Source organism: Bombus vancouverensis, chromosome 16, assembly GCF_051014615.1.
Source record: "Bombus vancouverensis nearcticus chromosome 16, iyBomVanc1_principal, whole genome shotgun sequence".
Taxonomy (NCBI): Eukaryota; Metazoa; Arthropoda; class Insecta; order Hymenoptera; family Apidae; genus Bombus; species Bombus vancouverensis.
In genome coordinates, this window is record NC_134926.1 from 7,867,492 (window position 1) to 7,889,017 (window position 21,526).

The window sequence follows — 21,526 nt, forward strand, 5'->3', positions numbered from 1 at the left end:
ATTAATCAATTGACCAGAGTCTCAGACTCATAGTCTCAGAATAACAATTTTTATTGTAATTTAATTTATTATTTTTTAGATGTTTCCCTAGAATCATGAGTTCTGCGAAGCTTTTCACGAGAGACTGGCTCTCTCTCTCCGGCTCGCGCTACCTATTTGCAGTAGGCGACCTACCTTCACTGACCTTTCTGCAATCCTGGTGAACACATGTCAGGATTCTACCAATCATATAAACTGGAGAAATTTGGCAAACACGTGCTGATCATATGGTACGGTGCAGGTTTAATGAAATTCTAGTCACGTTGCTTATGTTTCCTGTATTGCTTGGCAATTATTCTACCATCCCAAAAATCTGGAAGTGTTTTTGAAACGGCAGGAAGATTGCTTACATAAACAGCAGGAGATGTGCTTGGAAAAATCACAGGTAATGTACGTTTGAACATAATTTTTAATTACAAATTATTGAGATTACTAGTATTATGATTTACTAATTAAACAGCAATACCGAGCTTATATATTGTCCTTTTTTTGGAACAGTTTTTGAATGGAGAATAATTCTGGAATTAAATATTTTAATTTTAGAATATTTTTCACAGTTAAATGTTAATCCCAGTATTAAATATTAACTTCGAAATATTTTCAAATTAAAAATGAATCCTCCGCTACATTAAATACCAATTCCAGAGTAAAGAAGAATATTAAGTAGTAAAAATATCCAACTGCCTACATATAATTTCTCACGTTCCTGTTTTCTTTGTAGCAGGTTCTTAAAAATCTAAGGATTGATGAAGGTGGATCATCCGCAGAGTTTAGAAGGATCTCCCGCTAGCTCTAACAATTATGTTACAGAAAACTTAACAATAAAAGTAATTATCCTCGTAGTGGTTGGCAATTAATAAGCTTTTGTTGGCCTAAGCTCATAAATTATAACGGCCAATTTAGAAAAACTTAGGGTTACATGATTATCGACGCGTGCATGCAAGGACTATGTGAAAACATTTTTTTTTTATTTATTTGTTGAAATTACAATCAATTCTCGCGTTGAGAATTTTCAGTAATTGTGAAAACATGAAATTCAGAAAGATTACGTGCTTTTACATTCTAGAAAGAAACAATCAATTGTCACGAAAAGCAATTGATTATTAACTTTTTAATTAACATTCTCTACAATTGGTTCTTAACATGTCTAATTTTCTATATTATATTCCAAATATTATTAAGAATTTCCAGGAATAAGATACATAGAAGCAATAATTCAAACTTATCAGTAAAAGATTCTGTTCCCCTAGTAGGTCCTAGCAAAATTCTTTAAAAAAACAAAAACAAACTGAATATAATAAATTGCTGGTACTTGGGGAAATACGTCTTTCACATAATCGTTACTTTTGGTATACAACGGCTATTAAAGTTTCCTTAATCCAGCTATGTTTTGTTAGCAAGAAAGAGAAAGATTCTTAAAAACTGACCATAGGTACGTGGCAGGTACAGATAAGTGAATTTATGATAGCTGGTTTTCCCCAAGTTCCAGACTTTCTACGTTTCGTTCAGTTAGATATTCAACCGTTTGAAACATTTTAGTATAACCTCAGCACATTTGTTGGATAACTAATCAACCTACAAATACAAGCAGCAAGATGATAATTGAAATTAAAAAGAGGAGAAATAATCAAATGAATTGTTCAAGATGATGTTCAAAAGAGAAAATTATCAATATATATATCTAAAGTGATGTGAGATTATTACTACACGATATTTGGCGATAAAAGAGGTATGTAATGAATATTATGTTATGAGAGGTAATAACAATTAGATGAATTTTTTATAGGTTATATTTAATAGAATAATTTAATAAATATATGAATAATTAATAGATGCTTCGACGAACTTGTTAAGTGATTAATCAATCTCAATAGACAGATTCATTAATTAGATTAAATGATTAGATATGAATTTTTGTATAGGTTATGTTTAACAGAAGGTTGCGAAATTGTTGAAGATACTGTTAAATTATTTTCACGATATTTGGCAAGGGAAGAGATAATAAGTAGCGCGTTATGGGAGTCATGACGACGATCAGGGTGGTCCTCTCTCACGGTTCGAGAAACCGCGTTCTGGAACCGATGTATACACGGTGCACGCGTCGTCAACGGGGACGTCTACGTCGCGTCGTGGATGCCGCGCTGCCAGAAAGAAAGTCGACTCGAAAATCAAACAAACAGCCGACGACGCCGCGTTTCTGCACTTCCGTCGTCGCCGTTTGTTTATTGTCGCTGAGGGATCGCTGCCCTGGTGATCCGTGCACCGTTTAATGCCGCGTTTCACACATTATGTAATTCTTTCACGTGCCAGTTACATCCAAAATCATTTGTTCTTTGAATAATCGCAGTTATCTTCAATATTGTTAACAGTATTATCTTCTTTGGATCGTCTTTTACTTAATCCTGTTGCTCTTCATTATTATTAACGAAGAAAATTAATAATAGTAATGCTCAATGAAGTTTGATAAGGATGCAACAGATTTCACGAGATTTGCCTCGTATGTTAAATTTTGAATCTGTTTTTAGGAAGATAATATCGATGGAAGAATTCGAGAAGTATGTATTTTTAAAGAAGATGGTAAAAAAGAGAAGAGATTAGGCTGTAAAGAGAAGAAATTGTGAAACGTCGATTCTTTACAGCCTTGTAAGACGGACCTAATGAAACGTAATTCATTCCCATGCACCTTGAGGAGACATCGTCTGGCGAACACATGTCCCCATTGGATTTTATCCATTAGGAAAAAGTGCGCCCTTCGTCGCATGACATTGGCCGCCGTCGAACATTGAAACTCGAACTCGCTAATTCTCCAGATGCTGGCTCGACTCAAAGGGTTATTAAACATATTTTTATGTTCGCGTCGATGGAAATATTTAGACCCCCAGGGCGTCATCTCAGCCTCAAGTGAGGCTAAAATTATATATTTTAATTTAATTAGATAATTTTCAATTAATGACTAAGTTTAGTATATATATATAATTAATATTATAATGAATATTATACTGATTGACTTGACAATCTTACCAAATATTGAACATGTCCTAGAAATGAACAATATTTATTTATCTTTCGTTCTTACTAAATATTTCTTCAATAATGTTTATGTATAGTAGTAACCTATACAATATACTATACTACGATATACCTATTCTGTAATAAGAATTTGTTAAGAAAGAGACTCAACGATTCAAAAGCATGTTCCTATAAATAGATGAGTATCATTAATAATATAACGAAGAATATTTATGTAATCTTTCGTCTATTTATTAATGGAATATAAATCTAATTTTTAACAGAGTTGTCCTCCTACGGAGAAAATGGATAGCCGTCGGCTAGACAAATTGAGGAAAACAGTTGTCTGATAGTCACATCTGTTCCCGGATTATGAGCACGATAAATTTCAGCCTGTGAAGCTAACAGCCGGATTAGCGAGCGTTGTCGCGGTGTCAACGAGGTGCTTTCACCTTCTATCTTGTAATTTGCGAATCTTACATTCTTCTCTAATAACTTCACTACAATAACATTATTTATGTAGGAACTAATGTACCACATTTTCTTAAACAATTGCTATACTATTCTTCTAATTATGTCTTCTTTACAAAAATGTTGATCAACTAATTTGTTAAATTTTCCATATTTATTTTAGCACAATCTTCGATCATTTTTGGCAACAATTTTTGGACAATTATGATATTTATAAAAATATATAGCTTTCGTTTTATTACATTTTGATGCCTTTTTGTAGAGTTAAGTACAAGAAGTACGATCTTTTGGGAACGTCGATGTCGCAAGAAGAGCGGAAGTGAAAGAAAACAGCGGGCACTGTTCGCAAACACAGAAGCTCGTCAAGAGTCCCTGGACTTATTGTCTTCGCTGTTCTGCCACGGCTACCTACCGTGCATGTGCGGATTCTGTACGCATTTCAGAAATGCCTACTTCAAACACACGTGTTCGCCATCAGGTTGCCCAAGTGGTTGCTTGACCTTCGCACTTTTACATTTTGAACTCTTTCTACTAGATCTCTCTTTTATCTTACAAAAATGCTTTATCTTCACTATTAAAGTATCATAAATTCCAAGAAGAATTCTTCTAACAGTTAATTAATTTCATTTTTGATAATTCTCTAAATTATACATACATAAATTGTTATTATTGCGACTTGAAAGTTTTACAAGATAATAACAATACAACAATAGCAGTGAATTTTTCGATGCTAGATTTTGTAAGAAATTATATTTTATTTTCCTAAATAATGTCTTTCGTATTACGCTTATCAGTAAAATATTTTATTTTCATAATACGTTTATTTAATACTTTTATTTATGAAACAGTATTGGTCTCCATATAATTTCAACTAACCCCAATCATTTTTATGTAGACGACTTTTTTGAATCGAACAAGAGGTCAGAGGTGACCACCATGGACTCCGGATTGAATTTCCGAATCAACGTCTTCGAGGAGGTATTAGCCCCACGTGAATACCGTGGTCCCCGATGTCGAGGCCGTGAATTGGAAAAAAAGGGCCTCACGGATCGTTGTGGCCTGGTTGGGCCTCTGGAATCCTCAGTGGGGGTCCCACGGATGGGTTCTTTCGTTTTTCTCTCGATCCCGGAGGAATCATTGTCGTTTCCTCTGCTCAACGCTTTCTTTCAACGTTTTCTCATACCTCCAGTCTTTTTCATATCGAGCAAGTATTTCCTAACATAATTGATTAACAATTACTATAATCTACATATATCTAATACAGGCTGGACAATATATAGCTGACTAATTTCAAAATCCCATCATTCCGGAACGATGTATCATTTTTTATGTTGAAATTATGTTATGGCTGCATGGCAAAGTAAACAAGAAGCCATCCATCAAGGATGTACACAGTTCTGATGACATCACACTTGATATATGGGAAACAAATATGAAGTTGCACTACAATTTTACGAAAGGAATTTCTATTTAATAAAAGCAATGGACAATTGTATATAATATATATATATATATATATATATAATAGAATAGACTTCTATTATAGTGAAAAACTTTAATATACAAGTTACTAAAATCTATGGTGTATCAATCTTAAACTTTCTTTTGTCCATTACTATATCTATTAAGTATTTAATAATTGTTCTTTCTATTCTAATGCTTTTTAATTATAGCAGAATTGAACTACAAAGTAACGAAGAAAAGTAGGAGCAACGTGGTAATGAAAAAAAAGAAAAGCCAGGAAATTTGAAACTAGTGATCCATTATGCAGCAAAGATATGTATGTAATTTGAGGTAAAGTAAATAATAATAGAGAGGAGAGCAATGTTTTTTTTAAACTCAGCAAAGCTAAGCTGAAAAAAGAAGAAAAGTAGAAGTAACACGGCAGCCAAGTAAAAAAGGAGGAAAGCTGAGAAACAAATGTTGAAAGTTGAAACTAATGGCGGAGTCGAGGCTACTAATTGCCATGGAAATTTCGCAGGCTCTGGTGAATTCGTTCAGGAGGTCCCGCGGCACAGTCGAGGTCGAGAGTTGAATCTAAATGATCCTGGTTCTCGGAAGGAGAGGACCATCAGGACACGCGACACTTCCCAAGTCGAAGGAAGCGTGCCCTTTCTTATTTTTTCCTCCTGCTTGGAACCCTGTGGTTGCTACGGGCCCCTGGAATCATCCTGGTGAAAGATTCATCGTTGCTGTTTCAGCGGACTCTGTATATGTTACCAACTGATGCAATTTGTAGATCTTTGATAAAAAAAAAAGGAGAAAACCAGTCTCCAGGGGTGAATTTTACAATAGAAATGACATAGGAAACAAAATCAATAACATAAGTAAAGTATCAAGTCAACTACTGATAATATCAATGTATATAGTTTTTAAAAATATTAGATAAAACATACAAAAATGTGGATAGCCTTAATAAATATTAAACATTATTAAATGTTAAATATTAAATTAAATATCAGTGTCAATAATATCGAGATATATTAATAACAATAATTATATTTTTAGTTTGATTTATAAGAAGATAAAAAGAAGAAATGTGTGTTGTATGTGGAGAAAATCACCGACGCCATTTTCTTTGGAATCCCCTTCATTTGGTCCGGACCAATTGTAAACGAGTCTCACCTGTACATTACCTCTCACCTGTGCCTTAGTCTCCTATTGGAGGATTAAGAGCAGGTAACAGGCAAGTGTCCCCACTAAGCTGTAATGGAGCTACTAGTACAAAATGAATCCTCTCTGGGAAGAGGAAAGTATTCTGTTTCATTTTCAAACATAAATTATCAATTTTTACTAATTTATGTAATGTTTCATTAAATATTTAATTATATTATTTAATTATTTTTTCATTTTTCTAGTGCAAAAAATTTCTTGAATTAAAAGAAGCACGGATTTATCAAGATTGATGTAAGCTAGTGGTTTTTCCGTATTGGAAACTGGAAATGTATGTATAAGACATTTGTGACCAGGTGTGACAGACGTTTGCACTTGCATCCCTGACGGTGTATACGCCATGGACACGGATGGCTGCTAGGTTTCATCGAAACAGCTGTTGTCTGATGTTGTCCCTACCCGATGTCAGACTTGGGGCTATTAAAATTCAGCGAAATCTATCGCACCAACTCAGAACTAGCCGTAGCTCTTACTACATACTACATAATATTACAGTTAAGTGCATTTACTTCAATTTTCTCTTCACATACATTTTTTTCCAAAGAAGAATGCTCTTTCGCTCTGATTTTCTTAGTTTTATAGGTTTTTACGCTATTGTTTCTCCAATTTTAACTTCTTTTTTTAGCAAAACTCTATGAAAGTAAATTTCTTCTTTTATTTTATTTCTTTAAGCTCTTAATCAACTTCTACTTCATGCATTTTTTCTCTAAAACAGTTGCTTTCTTTTTTCTACAGTTTTGAGCTTCCTCTCTCTTAATAACTTCTACATTTCTTTTTATATCTTCTTTTTTCTTTAATATACCAAAAAGCATAGAAATCTAATGTGAATCTAATTGATCTCTTCCTTTCCCAGGTTCTCTTCCATTTTCTATTTTCTAACCTCAAACAGTCGGTGCGTCGAGCTCGTGAACTTTCGATAGGACTCGTCGTATTCGATAGCAGCCACGCTAAACGCACCGTGCCACGAATGTGTAACGAGAAACGACCGACCCTCTTTCTTTCTTTTTTCCCCATGAAGTCAGTTCGGGTCGCTGCTTTGAAATTGGCACGCGGGATGATTTTAGCTATTCGAAGTCTGGCGGAAAGGAAGGAGAACGCGTCGCGTTCGACCCGCTGGCGCCAACACGACAAAAACTTTTCATAATCGGCCGTGTCTCCCCTCGTTCTTTCGTTTCTGACTCCATCACATCGGCCTAGAAATCTAGGAATCCCCGCCTTTCTCTAATCTTTCTTCAGCTTGTTTTAATATCTGAATAATAGTAGTGAATAATCGCCAGAAATATTTTAACTTTGCCTCTTGATAAATTTTCTTCTAGTACCTTGCAGAGTGGTAGATGTAAATTTACTAAATACCAAGGAAGAATATTAATTACAACTCTATAATGTATTAGCATGACATTTTTTAATATCAAGCACTGAGGTTCAGATATTACTAAAAGTTCTTTACTGTTGTCGTTCAGATAATGAAAAAGATACAAAATTTAGTATTTAATATGTTTTATCTAGTGTTAACATAGTTTATTATTGTATCTAGTTTTAATATATAATATCTAATATCGTTAATATTTCAGTGACAACAATGAAGAGTTTTAACCTCGATTTTTAATTGATTTCTTTCTTTTACTTTAATTATCCCTTTTAACGTGTGACTTATTTTATGTTTTATCTTATGCCTTATCTGTATGTCTTCTTTTTCTAACTTTAGCCTTTTCTTTTTATGTAGATATTTTATGGTGGATGAAAGGGAAGAGACATTACTAAAATTTCTTCAATGAATCTTCCAAGAAGGCTCTACTTCTGTGTCACAGCCTGGTGAGGACTTTCAGGAACCTGATCCAGTAGGAATTTTTTCTGAATGAATAACTCTTAACCATTCACTTAATCATACACGAACTTTCTCTTTACACTTTACAAAAAATCACATATACTCTTTTCTCTCTTTTATTTTATTTTTTAATGGTTTTACATCTTCATACACTTGCTTATTATTGTAGCAATGTAATGTAATTCTGTCGTGAATATTATTGCAGCATAATTAAGGTAATTATTCTTAGCAAATTTGTAGTTGAAAAATGGTAATTGATCTTCACTCTACTTATTATATATGTAGAATATTAACATTGACCAATATATGGGAACTCCCATAATAGATTAAAGGAAAAAAATGAATTCCACCAAAGGAGCCGCCTTCAGCAATGGAAAAAAGGAAGAACAGGGATTTTAAAAGCGTTGCATAAAAAAGGGTCTCCCTTGGTCAAAGTACTATGTGCCACCCTGAGCAAGTAAAAGGGGTTGGTCCTCTAGAATAATCTAGAATATGGCCCCTTTTTATTTGGACACCGAAAATGGTCGCTGCGATGAGCTTTCTCGAGGTATAAATCAACAGTCTAGGAAAAACACACGGCGAGAGTCGTTCAACGCTGATATATGAACACGTGATTCATTAACAGCCACTGATGAAGTATGTGTTAATGAAGAGAATCCTCTTCTTCGTTCTCGTTCTATCCCCCAATTTTAAACCGTGTTTTCCCTATGAAATCACGTGGTTCAAACGTTATTTTCGAAGGAGAAATGGACGTAGAGCGATTTTAGGTTAATCCTCCTAATGTGAACCATCATTTTGTTTTTCTTAAAACTTCCAGCATACTGAAATTATTCTTCAATCTACTCTTTTTAGATAATCTATACTTATGCTTAATTGCATTATGTTCATTTATTCTTTGCTTATATTTTCTTTGTGAATATAATAATACTATGGTGAAATTACATTACATGTAGGAGAAATAGTAACTAAGAAATAATGAGTATCGGTATTGGAATGGTATGAGTATTGGAAATAATGAGTAACTTGGTTTTGATTCAATAACGTTATAACAAATTTTCACTGCCTTGTTACAACAATAATTAAATATAAGAGGATACAAAATATATGAATATATGAAGATATATATGAAGAAATATATGAAGATACAAAATTAAGTATGTAATTTCCAAATTACACTGTAACAATAAATATTAACTTACAAATTTCAAACAATCTGTTTATATTAAAATTTCAATTTTAATAAAATATTTCTATTTTTAGGTTGATCATAGTAATCTGATTGGACACCAATGAGATTCAATCAACGAAGCAAGTCCAGCCTTTGCGTTTGGATAGTGGATGTAAAGGTAGAGGGTTGCTCTTCTATCCGTTTCTCTCCCATTCTTTTCTTGAAACCGACGACACGCAGTCGCGGAGGGGCGGCGCCTTCAAATGGCAGCACCCAGAGCGCAGACGCCTTCGGTTTCACAGCGTGCTTCCGGTAAGGGTGGCCCATAGAATTCCTTGGGGTGTCTAACGCCCCCGCAACACCAATCGTAAATTATTCAGGTTTTCAAGCCCCGCTCTCGACTCGTCCTAATTTATCTTTTTCGAACCCGTGACGACCTCGCCTTCGTTTTAATTAAAACCCACGCCGAAGAAATTCGTTATATGAATGAATTTTTACTTTTGGTTGAGGCCAAGTGATTTTTGGGTATTTTTGTATGAGAAATGATACAATGAATATCTTCTGATGTTCATAAAAAGAAATATAGTTTTCTTTTCTGTTTAAAGTCTTGATCCTCTTTTATCAATGTGACAACTTCGGCTGGATTTTAATTAAAATCCACGCTAAAGAAATTCATCAGATGAATTTTTAGTTTTAGATAAGATTAAAGAAGAAGTTTACAACAAAGTCCTGTATCAATTTAATCTCTTCTTTGCTACATTTATTCTTCTTGTTGATGAATAATTCGTTAAAAGATTTTTTTATTCAACAGAAATCTTCTACCAAAACTCTTCATCGGTATCGCATCTTTTCCTTTCTCTTTTTCTCTATTTTCCCTACCAATAAACTATCCAATAACAATTTCCTTTCCTTTATCGCCAAATATCGACTGAAATATTTCTTCTTTTCCAGGCTTCAACTAGAGCAACAATCTCGACTATCAGAAATCTTTCGACCGTTCTGAAATAAACCAGGAGAGCACGTCGGGGCTTCCCATTCGCCTTCGAAAATGTGTTTACACGGCACTATACACTTCACCGGAATAATTCTCGATGTCTTTTTGCTCCGTACGAAAACGAACGAGTTTTCCTTGGCGCCTGTATTGTGAGGTCCGCGATTTCGCGGTATCGCCTGAGTAAATTCCATCCATCGGCGGGGGTGGCGGCTGTTACAATTTACTGTTTCCACGTTCCGATCTATTTTAATTATTGCCGGCGAGGTTAGCCGCGAAAAATTCCATAAATCTTCGTCTCCTGCGGTAATTAGCGGGAATACTTTCGACTAGCGGGCATAAATCCCGCAATTCCTTCCAGGAACCTCGGAACATTGACGACACGAGGTGCAACACAGATCCAGTGTCTCTCAAGTAACCGAATTTTTCAAATTGAAGCGACTAAAAGTTCATTTCAGAATGTTTTACGCGATAATTATTGAAGAGGAAAGAGGAAGATAACTGGAATTAAGAGATTATTGCAATTTTAATTCACGATTGTCATTTGTTTATTGATTATTTATTGTAGGAAAATTATAGAGTGGCTGAAAAATGGTCAGAAGTTGATTTAAAATCTTGTTACAATTTTTTAAATAATAATTGAAGAAGAAAGGAGAAGAGAATGGGAATTGACAATCAGTATGGATTATTTATCATGAAGCAAATTTACAATATAAAATTCTCCTATTCTATCTTAAAATCTTTTGTTAAAGATTCTTTAGGAAAGACTAGCTTAGAAATTTCTGGTTCTTATGAATTTTTAGGCAATTAATTACCGGGGAAAGCCAATTTGAGGTGCTATGTCACGGAGTGATCATTTGAAAAATGGAGGGACGTCGCGTAAATCGGTATTATAGAGGCTTGAACGGCTGTAACTGTTCTTAATTCGCGGGGACGTTTATTTGCTGCACTCCGGGGCAATATAATTCGACGCGTTTCCGCTATTTTTATCGTTTCGTGATTCATTTTCCCTACTATTAAAAAGAATTATTGCCTTCGAGTCTCAGAATGTGTTACTGCAACGACACCTTCCTGTCTTTTTATAATCTCTTCATTCCTAACCTCCAAGTAACTCGTTTTACACTTATTTAAACTACCATAGATTAATCATATCTTCTTTTATTTCCAGAAAGACACATACTTCTAATTTCTTCAATATCATTCTTGAATTAATACTCATTCAAAGAAGATGCCCGCATCTTCATACAGAGAAGTATAAATCAGTTATTAATTCACGCATCTTGTATTCAAGAGTAAATTTTATTTAAAAACGTTTCAGGATGAAAAATATTGGAAGAAACTGTTTTCGAATGGTAAAAATACTTTTCATTGTCGAAAGAGTGGAAACTGTGCTGAAGATAATAATCGCTTTCCGTTCGCCGTAAATCTCTCCTTATGAACGGTGGCGATAGGGTTTGCCTGCACGAAAATAGAGTTTTTTCCTGGCCCTCGTAAAATATTTATATGCGCAAATAGTGGAGAGCCGGGTAGAAAACAGGGCTGAACGAAAAGAAGACATAGATAAGAGACTCATGGAATTTATTCTCCTTCTTCTGTGTTGTTTTTCACCCCGGAAATATCTCTCTGGTCGGCACATGAGATTTTCCTTGCGAAAAAGTCAACGTCACTCGTGATTTTTACTTTGATCTCTCACGACTTTTCATCCGACGCTTATCGTTTCAATCTCTTTATCTTTAAATACGGTAAAAATACTGTTACATTGAGGAAGAAACAGTTCCCTCCCAGTTTACAAAAGAAATCATTTAAAATTAACAATCTTTGGTTACAAGCAACATTTCTTCTTTTACATTAAGCTACGTTCATGAATTTTAAGTTAAGAAAAAATATGTAAAATGTCTTGGAGTAAAAAGAAGTGGAATTTTTTAGTTGTCTTCTCTATTGGATGAAGCTCTAAAATCCTTTCCTGTGCAGATGTTGACGGCAAAGTATCTAGGGAATCGAAGAGGTGACAAAATCGGCCCTTCGGTTTTAATAGAGAAGTGGACCCATTACGCTATCGCTTGAAAAAGCCGTTATTCATGTTGGACAGCTGTTTCCTTGGTTAAAAAAAGGTTGCTGTCGCTTTTTGAAAGAAACGAGTGTGAAGTGATCATCCAAAATGGGCAAAGAAGTTTTTTAAATTCACCTTTTTTAAGAAAATTGAACTTGCAACAAAAAGAAGACCTAACAATCATTATTTCACTGAAAATCGTATAATTTTATTTAAATTATGTTTTTTAAGAGTATCTTAAAAAATTTATTTCTTGAGGTGAAGTTCCTTTTTTATTAATATTGAAAGTGGATTATGCAATGGAAGTAGTCGGTCAGATCTTTGTTAGAAAACCGTTCCGACTTTTCAGTCCCGCCTCCCAAACAGGAAATTAGTTGCCGACAGGCGGTTCGAATTATACATTTCTCGGTAAAGACCTCCTTTTTCTATCTTCCGCCTTGATTTTGCTTCATCGGCCACATCAAAGCAAAATCATATCCATTTCCTTTTTTTTCAATTCATTTTTCATCGATTTATCCCAAAATTTTATAAACATTTACGTCACATTAAAACTAATGTATTATTAAAATAAAGTTTAGGTTATAAATTGTAACATAGCTTTAATACAGTATCTAACTGCAGATATCGCGATAAAGATTCCATTGGTTTCTATTTTACTTACCTAACCTCCAGTGAGCTTTTTATGCAAGCTTACTGTGTGAGAGGAGAGAAGTTGTCGACGTGTTCCCTCGACAGCTGCCACCACTATAAGATCCGGTTCACACGAGTCTCCTCACTTGTCTCCCCTTGATCTTCTTTTTACACTTTTATAAGAGCTTTCTGAAAACTGTGCGTGACACTATCACCAAATTTCTTCTTCTTCGTTCACTTTTCTTTGTTGCATTATACCGTAATTTATCTTAGTTAATTGATTATTCGTTGATAATTTCATCATTTTATTGGCAATAGCTGGTAATAGTGTTACGAGATGGATGATGAAATAACCTTTCATTTGCAGAACTGAAAGAGCCACCTCATGCGCGAACTTTTTGCCAGAGAAGCACTTATCAAGGACGTTCAATTTGCAATACACTTGTACGGTGACAGTGTTGGTGTAAGTCGGTAAACAGGAAAACACTGTGCGCATTCATTCCTCTCTACTGACCCACATTCGCAGAAGTCGCTATCTTTTCTTCTGCTTCTCTTCTCTACCCTCGAACAATCAGCTATAAGTCAAGCCAGCCACGGCTCGTTGATCTGTCGTTTCTCCTTGCTCAGGATCGTACGAATCACTTTTTTCACCTTGCATTTATCTTTATTCGAAGAAAAAAGTGGTACCATATCGATAATTCATTTCTCCAGTTATTTTATTTTTAGTTCTAGTTATTTTCAGGCAAGAAAGCTGTTTTAGTTTCGTAACGTCATGTAAGTATGTAATTAAGTAAAAGTAAATAACTGGATAAAATATTAAATATAAGATTTAAGACACTAGAACTATTTTTAGAGAATATAGTTAAATTTATTTTTTTGTACAGAATTATTAAAAAAAGAAAGTGATTATATTTGATCCGCAGCAGTTGTTGTCCAACAATAACAAATAAATAGATAAGATATTAAATAAAAGATTTAAGGTCCTAGAATTATTTTTAATTTTTAATATATATAATTGAATTTGTTAGATATACTTATTGGAAAATTTAGAGGAAGAGGATTTAGAAAATTAGATTTAGAAAAAAGTAATTCTGATGTTTTTGCAACATCTTAACTAGAATTTTTTCTTTCAGAGATCCTTATAAGTGGCGACGCGACGCAACGTCACTGGATCATTCGTCTGCACGTCAACTTTCTTCCGTTTCATTTTTGTCGACGTCCAGTCACTATTTTCGACTAATTTACTAATTCGAATCGGAACTAGCAGGATCCCCGACGACGTTCGATTCAAAGAAATACATTTGTACGGATGTTAGGAAACATCAAAGCACGTCACATTGTCGGACGTCCCTCTGAATGTGTTTCTTCTTTTATACTCGAGGAAAGTAAAGTGAAACCAACGTAAAGTGAAACCTTTCAGTAGAGATGTAACTATAATAAGAAAAGTGAAAAGAATTAGAAATTGAGAGTTACCAGAAATATATTTTTTAACCTCTCTGATTTTGATATTGCAGAATTTATATCATAATTTAATATTTCAGAATTTTAATATGCCTATTTTAATGTTGCATGAAGGAGATATTTGATAAAGTTGTAACAAGGTTGGTTACTGAATGTAAGAAGTAAAATCAAGAGGAAAAAAAGGAAGCAGTAGTCGGGTCGAGTAAGTACATTTATGGGTCGTATCTTGGTAGATAGTATTCATTAGGGACACCGAATACGCGTCAGCGGACAGGATAAAAAAAATGGAAAAAATGATTCGATCTACACTCGTGGGAAGTCTGTGATCTTCCTAAAGGCGACTATAAATCAATGCAGTATTTAAGATTGGCCTGATGCAGATCTCTTAATATCAAAATGAAATATCGAATTACATTTTGCTTTCTTTATCTTATATTATCTATTAATGGCAATTATTTTATTATTTTATCTATTAATGGAAATGGAAGAAAAATAATAATTATAGAAATAAAACTAAAGAAAGTTGTAACGATAACACGCAACATTTTTACAGTAATAATTTTTTAGCTTAAAAAAATAATCAAATATTTATAAAAAATATATTCTATAAGCTTCTATAAAAGAAATAATTTATTAAAAAATAAAAAATTTTATGAACTCTACACAACTCTAAAAAAAAAAAGAAAAGTAGAATTTTGATGTCAAAACAATATTTTATACTTTTTCGTATTTTAAAGTATCTAGTAAAATTGTCGGAGAATGTAACGCGACAGTCGTATATCATCATTTTCTCTGACAGATTTCAGGGACCGTCATTTCATTGTTTTTTCTCCTTTTCTGCTGAAAGATGATCGATTTGTGACGGTCAGGTCGAAAGAAAACGTGGAAAAGGTCAGGACATCGCAAAGATCATACATGGAGCTCAGGTCAATGTCGAAACGATCACCACCTTACACGCATAACGAACAGAGGTTCATGAACTCGCAGAATGCCTGCACGACAAAGAAACAAAATGGTCCTTTTTCCACAATATTCCTTCTTCACTTCAAATATATTTTTTCATCTTCCTCTTCATCTGTTTTAGTCTTAAAATTTCAATTTTTCAATTTAATAATTTTAGAAATTTTAAAGATTCTTGACAGAAATTTTCAAGTTTTAATTTTCATCTTTAAAGATTAATTTTTCTTTAAAAATTAAAGGTTTAAGTAAAATCAAAGTAGAGGAGGAGGACAATTCACCAACAGTGATAGTCAGAGATGTATGTGTCTTTCCAAAATGTAAATACTTTGTCTACTCTGTCTGTGGGCTCCTGATATGCTTCCTCTGTATTGTTTGGATCAGCCTCGTGTTCCCTTATCCTATGCATGCTTCTTGTATTGTAAAATGGTATTTCAATTCTTCATATATACTCTTTATACATATGCTTGCAAGTAATAGTAATAAAAATTTGTTTATATTAATATTTCAGTAAAATTTACTCTTTTTATGGAGTTTTCTTTATTTTAATTCTTCCTACTGATATACAGTTGGCAATAACAACCAGAAAAAGGAATTAATACATATATATTGATATTTCGTCCCAATATGTTTCTTTTATAAATTTTTCTTACTCTGACTAATTAGATATATCGTTCATGTATCACCAACATCCTATCCTTTATATACTTCATTTTTGTAAGAAAACGTGCTGCTGCATTAAATGAAGTAGCATAAATGTTTTGTCTATAACCCTAAAAGCTTGGGAAAAATTGTTTTATGATAACGTCTACTCTGCAAGTAATCCTGTGCATAAAGCAACTGAATATTAGCCAGCAATGGTAAGGCTCGTATATTTTTCTTTGGCTGGATGACACCGCTTGAAAAATATACGAGCCACACTTTTCAAGCCCATGAGAACGTCGCGCGTGTTATTTCGGTGCTCCCCTTTGAACTTCCACGCTGCCAAAAGACGATAAAAATTTTCACGAATAAAACAGTCGATTTCGGATTAAATATACCTTACCTAGTTCCGTGGATAATCGTGGAAAATTTTGTCATTATTTTCTAGCGACTTTTCTTATCGGCCTTATATCGAAAAAGATATTTTGAAATAATTTGTTTCTTTTTTTATTATAGGAAATTTGGTGATCCATGCAAGTATGTTATGCAGAAATTTAGGAGTCAGATACTTAATTGGTCGTCCTGTGTGAATTGTGGCCCACGTGGTGGTAGATGTCTATATACAGTAAAAAATAATTTTTATTTAAATATTAATAATTTTTTATTTCAAAATGTATAATGTATAACTTTGGCTTTGTAGCTCAAGGAACCAAAACCAAGTGAGAGTAACATAATTAAAGCTATTCATCTTGCTTCAAATTTGAAGACTACGGAAACCATCAAAATTGATTTTGATGAAATTAACAAAACTTGCGTAGCAACGGTATATCTAATTTTTTAACTCGTGAATTATAATTTTTTAAATTATTTCTTTTTATTATTGAAGGGAGAATCCGTGTCAAATGAATGGTTCAGGATTTTCGATTATGGCACAAATTACTGCAATTTGCATAATTTAGTAACCGAGATTGGTTTTGATAAAAGTTCAAAGTTCTTGGAATTGACAAGCAATGCAGTTTGCACACAGTACAATATGGCAGTTTGTGGCTGAAAAATATTGCTTTGACTTTTCTTTGCCATTTATGAAATGTTTTCATTTAATTAGTATACATACGTACATTTGTTGATATTTTTAAATAAAGCTGCAAATACATTTTTACTGTTTTATTAATGTTGATTTTACAATAAAAGAGTTTATAAAAATAAATTACAATTATATTTAATACAAAATACATGCTTCTTACAAAGAACTATAATATAAAGTGCATAGCATTATATTATGTACAATTTTGTCTTTTTATAAACTACAATATTTGTCATGTTGAGAATGTAGAAGACAATGCTTCAAAGGCACTATATTGATGTTAAAATTACGGACATTTATGAAGTTCAAGAAATTGTCTAATTGATAAAATAATTTTATATCTAATTATTTAGTTTAATTGATTAACGTATTACGTTTACAAACGGTTCAATTCTCGATAGAAGTAATTTTAATTAACTTAATGTAACAAACTAACCTAACATTATGTTAAAAAATTTATCAGTTACCCATTGAGTGTCAAAAGGAATGTTTGCTGCAATACAGACCACTTATTGCATATAACCGACACCTTCTGCCACTTAGTGTTATGCCATTACATATCACTCTCGATGATGTTGAAGAAATACTAAGATTAAAAAGAATCATTTTATTGTCGATAACAAAATTCTACTTTGTTAGTACTTTTGAATCAGAGATACCTTCTGGAGGGTGAATGTTGACGAGAATAAGAAGACCTGCTGACAGAATTTTCAACTTTTTTTAATCTTCGCCTTAGATCATTGGCATCGACTAGAAGTTCAAGGTCATCGATACTTCCGTTGTTTTCATTCATTAAATTTGAATGTTCAAAGTATGTATTATCTTCGGACATACTTGGATACTCTTGTTCATAATTACAAACGAGGTCTTCGCGATTTCTCCTCGAGGAAGTGTACGAACAGGACAATTCCTCGCGTGGTATTGATGTTTGCTTACTCCACGAAGTTGCTGCTTGTATCAGCGAACTAAACTTTTCTGAAAATTGCAATTAATTATTTTAATGAAGAAAATATGATATATATCACTTTTGAACTTACGGATAGATCGGTTTATTTGATAACGGACGAATCTATAAATTTTCCATGTACTCCTCTTCAAATTTGTGTAGAAAGATATTGGAAGATGACGTGATTGAGCAGTGTAAGAAGAAGAAACATATTCTGCGGTACTATTCGCATGATCATTTTTGTAGACGGTTTGAATCGGATCTGACCGCGTTTCTCTTCTTTTTGCACCAAATAAACGTTGAATTCCAACCATTAGGAAATGCACTAAGAAATAAAAATATTAAAATAAAATGTATATTGACTCTATAAATATTTTTCTTGTATAATACATACTCATTGTGATTAAAAATATTAATACACTCATTGATACAAAGTCCAAACAAGCATCCATGCCATGCTTCAAGAAAGATACTAAGTTTAACGGTACAAGTCCCAGAATAGTGACTCTAGTTAGCAGTGGTGCATGAAGGAATGCAGCAATTACCATGGCAAATAATAAGTAAACAATGTGCAAGCTTATACGATATACTTGATGCATTTGTTCTCCTGAAAAGTTAGAAAATTTAATTATCCATCTTAATGAGGTTTCCTTTTTTTATGCTACAATATTCATAGTTTCCAAAATTATAATTACCAGTATCACCAATGTAATTGGTCAACCAATTAAGCTTCTCATCTATCTCTGTACGCATAGTATTTGTTATATTCCAAATATATTGCATAGTGTCATTAATTTGACCTAATTTTTGTAAAGTTTGTTCATATTGAACAAGTGCTGCTTCATGTTGTGCGAAAATTCGATCTGTACTAGATTCTATTTTGTCCCAGATCAATTGTGCTTGTAACTGAATGTTTAATAAATCCTCTAATATTTCTTTATGGTTTTCGCTACGTTCGATAGCTTGTTGCTCCAAATTTTTATTTGCCTCTTCTACAAAAGATTAAATTAATTGAATGTTACCAATCACAAATATTTTAGATTTTGATTCATTTAAATAATTACCTAATTTCCTTCTGATATCGTCCGCCATTGCCGCAAGTTGTGCGTGTCCAGATCGAATCAAAGCTTTTTCGTTGTTCAGTTCTCTTAAATTTGTTGTCACGAGATTATGAGCTGATGCTTGTGCATCTTTTAAACGCTTTTGCTGTTCTAATAACGCTTTATTACCGTCTGACAAAGACGATAGAGCTTCTACAGTTTGTTCTTCTAGACGATCTTGACCTTCCTAAAAAAATATTCAATGATAAAATAATGTTAACGTTCAGAGCTTATACACTATTTTATACACTCACTTTTAATGAACTCAGTGTCTTAATTTGTGTGTGCGCAGTTTGCATTAATTTGTTCACAGTCAATTCTGTAAGAGCACGAAATTGAGTACTGCGAGCTGCATAACAAACTGCTCTGGCTCTGTTACTCATTAAATGATATGCATTCCACATATCTGCATCCATATCTGTGGTACATTGTTTTAGTGACTGCAAAAAATACAATTGTATTCACCTTATAAATTTTGAACAAAAAGATTTCCATAGTATTACGTATTTTTTTAACTTCACTATATACAAATAACAGAAACACTAAATTTTTAGTACTGTTACATAAAGTTCAACTGATTAGCTTCATGTACAAACAGGGACTGTACTTTATATTATGAAGCTTGAAACTAGGAAGACCTTAGTGGTGGTCTATGTATTTTGTAAGTGGGGGAAATGCAAGTCTGAACATGTTTCATACCACCCTTCCACATGTAATTTCACAGACAGTGGTGTATATTTAGATATTTTGTATACTTGAATTCAGTCCCCTTCTTCAATGCATAATATCATTAACAAAATAAAGTTTATAGAAATTATATACATGAAATTAAAAGTGGAAAACAGTTGAAGCTTCCAATTTTTACATTGCTATAAAAAATAAAGAATTTATTGTAAAAAGATAATAAAATTTTACCATTTCCTCAGTACATGGAAATATTTTCCTGCCCTCCACTGCAGACTGACAATTCAAAAGATTAACACTCAGTTTGGCAAGTTGTTCCTCACTCAACTCAGAGCAAGAAGTTTTAATCTTCATAATAACTTTGTGTTGGCAAGTTTCTAAAGGCGATGACACTTGAATTTCTGTAAACTTTGCAGCTTCTTGAAGGAACTTCTCATCCTCTGTCATAGATTCATAAGGAATAGAAATCAATGGAACACCATCTGCTACCAAGACAGTAGTATCATCTGTATCCTTTCCCCAAATCCATTTAAATACCGAAGCATAATCGCCTTGACAAGTTATTGACATAAGTGACAAAACCAATAAATGTATATACACCATCCTGCTTTGTTTTTCTGGAAAGATGACAAACAAATTCAACAATTGATATTATTTATAGAATACTGAATGACTTTTAAATGATTATCAGTATTAAATTACCTAAAATAAAAGTTGAGAAAAATTGACTTCTAAATGATATTGAGCAAATAATCAGAATACAGAATTAAAAATCATAATTTTAGATTTACGACGTTAAAAATACTCAGTTTCTTTCGCAATGTTATATCACCTTCACCGATGTAAAATATATACTATAAAATATTAAAACATTATTGTTGAGAAAATCGAGTGCTTCATTCATTCCACCGGAAATTTTATAGTAGTAGTGGGTGACAAACGAGAATAGCTGCTTCACAGGTGAGATACAATCAACCGTTTACTTATTCTCGTTGTGCTTGGACTTTGCAACGGTTATAGCGCTGCAGTTCAGTGGCGGAGAAATTAGAAAGTGAAATCAAACTTTCTTACATAATATTTGGTAATATCTATTTAATTTCCAGTTAACCTCGTTCCAATATAAATAATCACAAAAAATTATTACAATATATGATATAAATACTATACATATGGAATTTCAATATTAATTGTGAAGCATATTAACTAAGTATGTATTCGGGAGATTTGAATTTTTTCCAAGATACGATTTAAGCACCAACCAATCAGAAGCCCACTTTTATTAATGTTACCTGCGCAGTTTGAGTGAACCAATCAGAGCATTTCCCGGCTATCGAATCGCTTGCGCAGATCGGTCTCGCGTTGCTTGCAATACCGCGAATATGTTTGTGATGTCGCAAATTCATAATTTTGTAAGTTAGTTATGCCGAAAATAGTGTTAAATGTGCATCGTGGAAGTTTTCGAAATACGCTGTATGCTGTTTCGGTGAGTCAGAAACATAAATGTCACTCTGAGTTACCTTTCATTGAATAATTTGCTAATAGTAAATATGTAGTGCATATAGTGTCCTTTGAAATTTGTATTAAATAAAATCAAATAAAGGACGCTATCGAAGCAATACTTTTTGATTTCTCAGAGTTCGTAGCATTTTAAGTTTTGAAAAAAAAAGTAGTTTCTAATACATATTTGTTTATTTCAATTTTAGTATATAAAAGGTTTTATACATAAAAGTTATATTATCTATTATATAGTGCTATACAGGGTATCTCAAGGTTTAACAGCCAAATTTTGTCAGTAT

The 21,526-nt window shown here is 33.1% G+C and overlaps 2 protein-coding genes and 1 long non-coding RNA gene across 5 annotated transcripts; 2 read left to right on the forward strand and 1 right to left on the reverse strand.

Moving 5' to 3' along the window:
• The first annotated feature begins 7,772 nt into the window (after positions 1-7,772).
• Positions 7,773-11,004, forward strand: LOC117161174 (uncharacterized). Its single transcript, XR_004464969.2, has 3 exons — positions 7,773-9,171; positions 9,278-9,497; positions 10,137-11,004. It is a non-coding gene; the product is annotated as an uncharacterized LOC117161174 (long non-coding RNA).
• Positions 11,005-13,242: 2,238 nt separating this feature from the next.
• On the forward strand, positions 13,243-17,313 carry LOC117161166 (uncharacterized). 3 transcript variants are annotated; one of them, XM_076625495.1, is made up of 6 exons: positions 13,243-13,630; positions 13,990-14,519; positions 15,117-15,243; positions 16,433-16,541; positions 16,617-16,739; positions 16,803-17,313. In XM_076625495.1, the coding sequence occupies exons 3-6, from the start codon at positions 15,233-15,235 to the stop codon at positions 16,965-16,967; spliced, it is 408 nt and encodes a 135-aa protein (XP_076481610.1). In that variant the 5' UTR covers positions 13,243-13,630; positions 13,990-14,519; positions 15,117-15,232; the 3' UTR covers positions 16,968-17,313. The 3 variants fall into 3 exon arrangements, with proteins under 3 accessions (XP_076481610.1, XP_076481611.1, XP_033198376.1); XM_076625496.1 differs by lacking the exon at positions 15,117-15,243 and having other exon boundaries at positions 13,399-13,630; XM_033342485.2 differs by lacking the exons at positions 13,243-13,630; positions 13,990-14,519; positions 15,117-15,243 and adding an exon at positions 15,255-15,575.
• LOC117161145 (protein brambleberry) lies at positions 17,070-20,747 on the reverse strand. The gene is made up of 9 exons (XM_033342443.2): positions 20,433-20,747; positions 19,962-20,347; positions 19,301-19,486; positions 19,011-19,233; positions 18,642-18,938; positions 18,341-18,553; positions 18,038-18,271; positions 17,660-17,975; positions 17,070-17,586 (listed from the first exon to the last, which is right to left on the reverse strand). The coding sequence occupies exons 2-9, from the start codon at positions 20,331-20,333 to the stop codon at positions 17,478-17,480; spliced, it is 1,950 nt and encodes a 649-aa protein (XP_033198334.2). The 5' UTR covers positions 20,334-20,347; positions 20,433-20,747; the 3' UTR covers positions 17,070-17,477.
• Positions 20,748-21,526: the final 779 nt, after the last annotated feature.

Coding starts and splice junctions, on each gene's coding strand:
- LOC117161166 (XM_076625495.1), top strand. Junction 16,542..16,616: donor GTGGTAGATGTCTATATACA/GTAAAAAATAAT, acceptor TTGGCTTTGTAG/CTCAAGGAACCAAAACCAAG. Junction 16,740..16,802: donor ACAAAACTTGCGTAGCAACG/GTATATCTAATT, acceptor TTATTATTGAAG/GGAGAATCCGTGTCAAATGA.
- LOC117161145 (XM_033342443.2), bottom strand. CDS start 20,333: ATGGTGTATATACATTTATTGGTTTTGTCACTTATGTCAATAACTTGT. Junction 19,487..19,961: donor TTCCATGTACTGAGGAAATG/GTAAAATTTTAT, acceptor TATTTTTTGCAG/TCACTAAAACAATGTACCAC. Junction 19,234..19,300: donor AGACACTGAGTTCATTAAAA/GTGAGTGTATAA, acceptor ATATTTTTTTAG/GAAGGTCAAGATCGTCTAGA.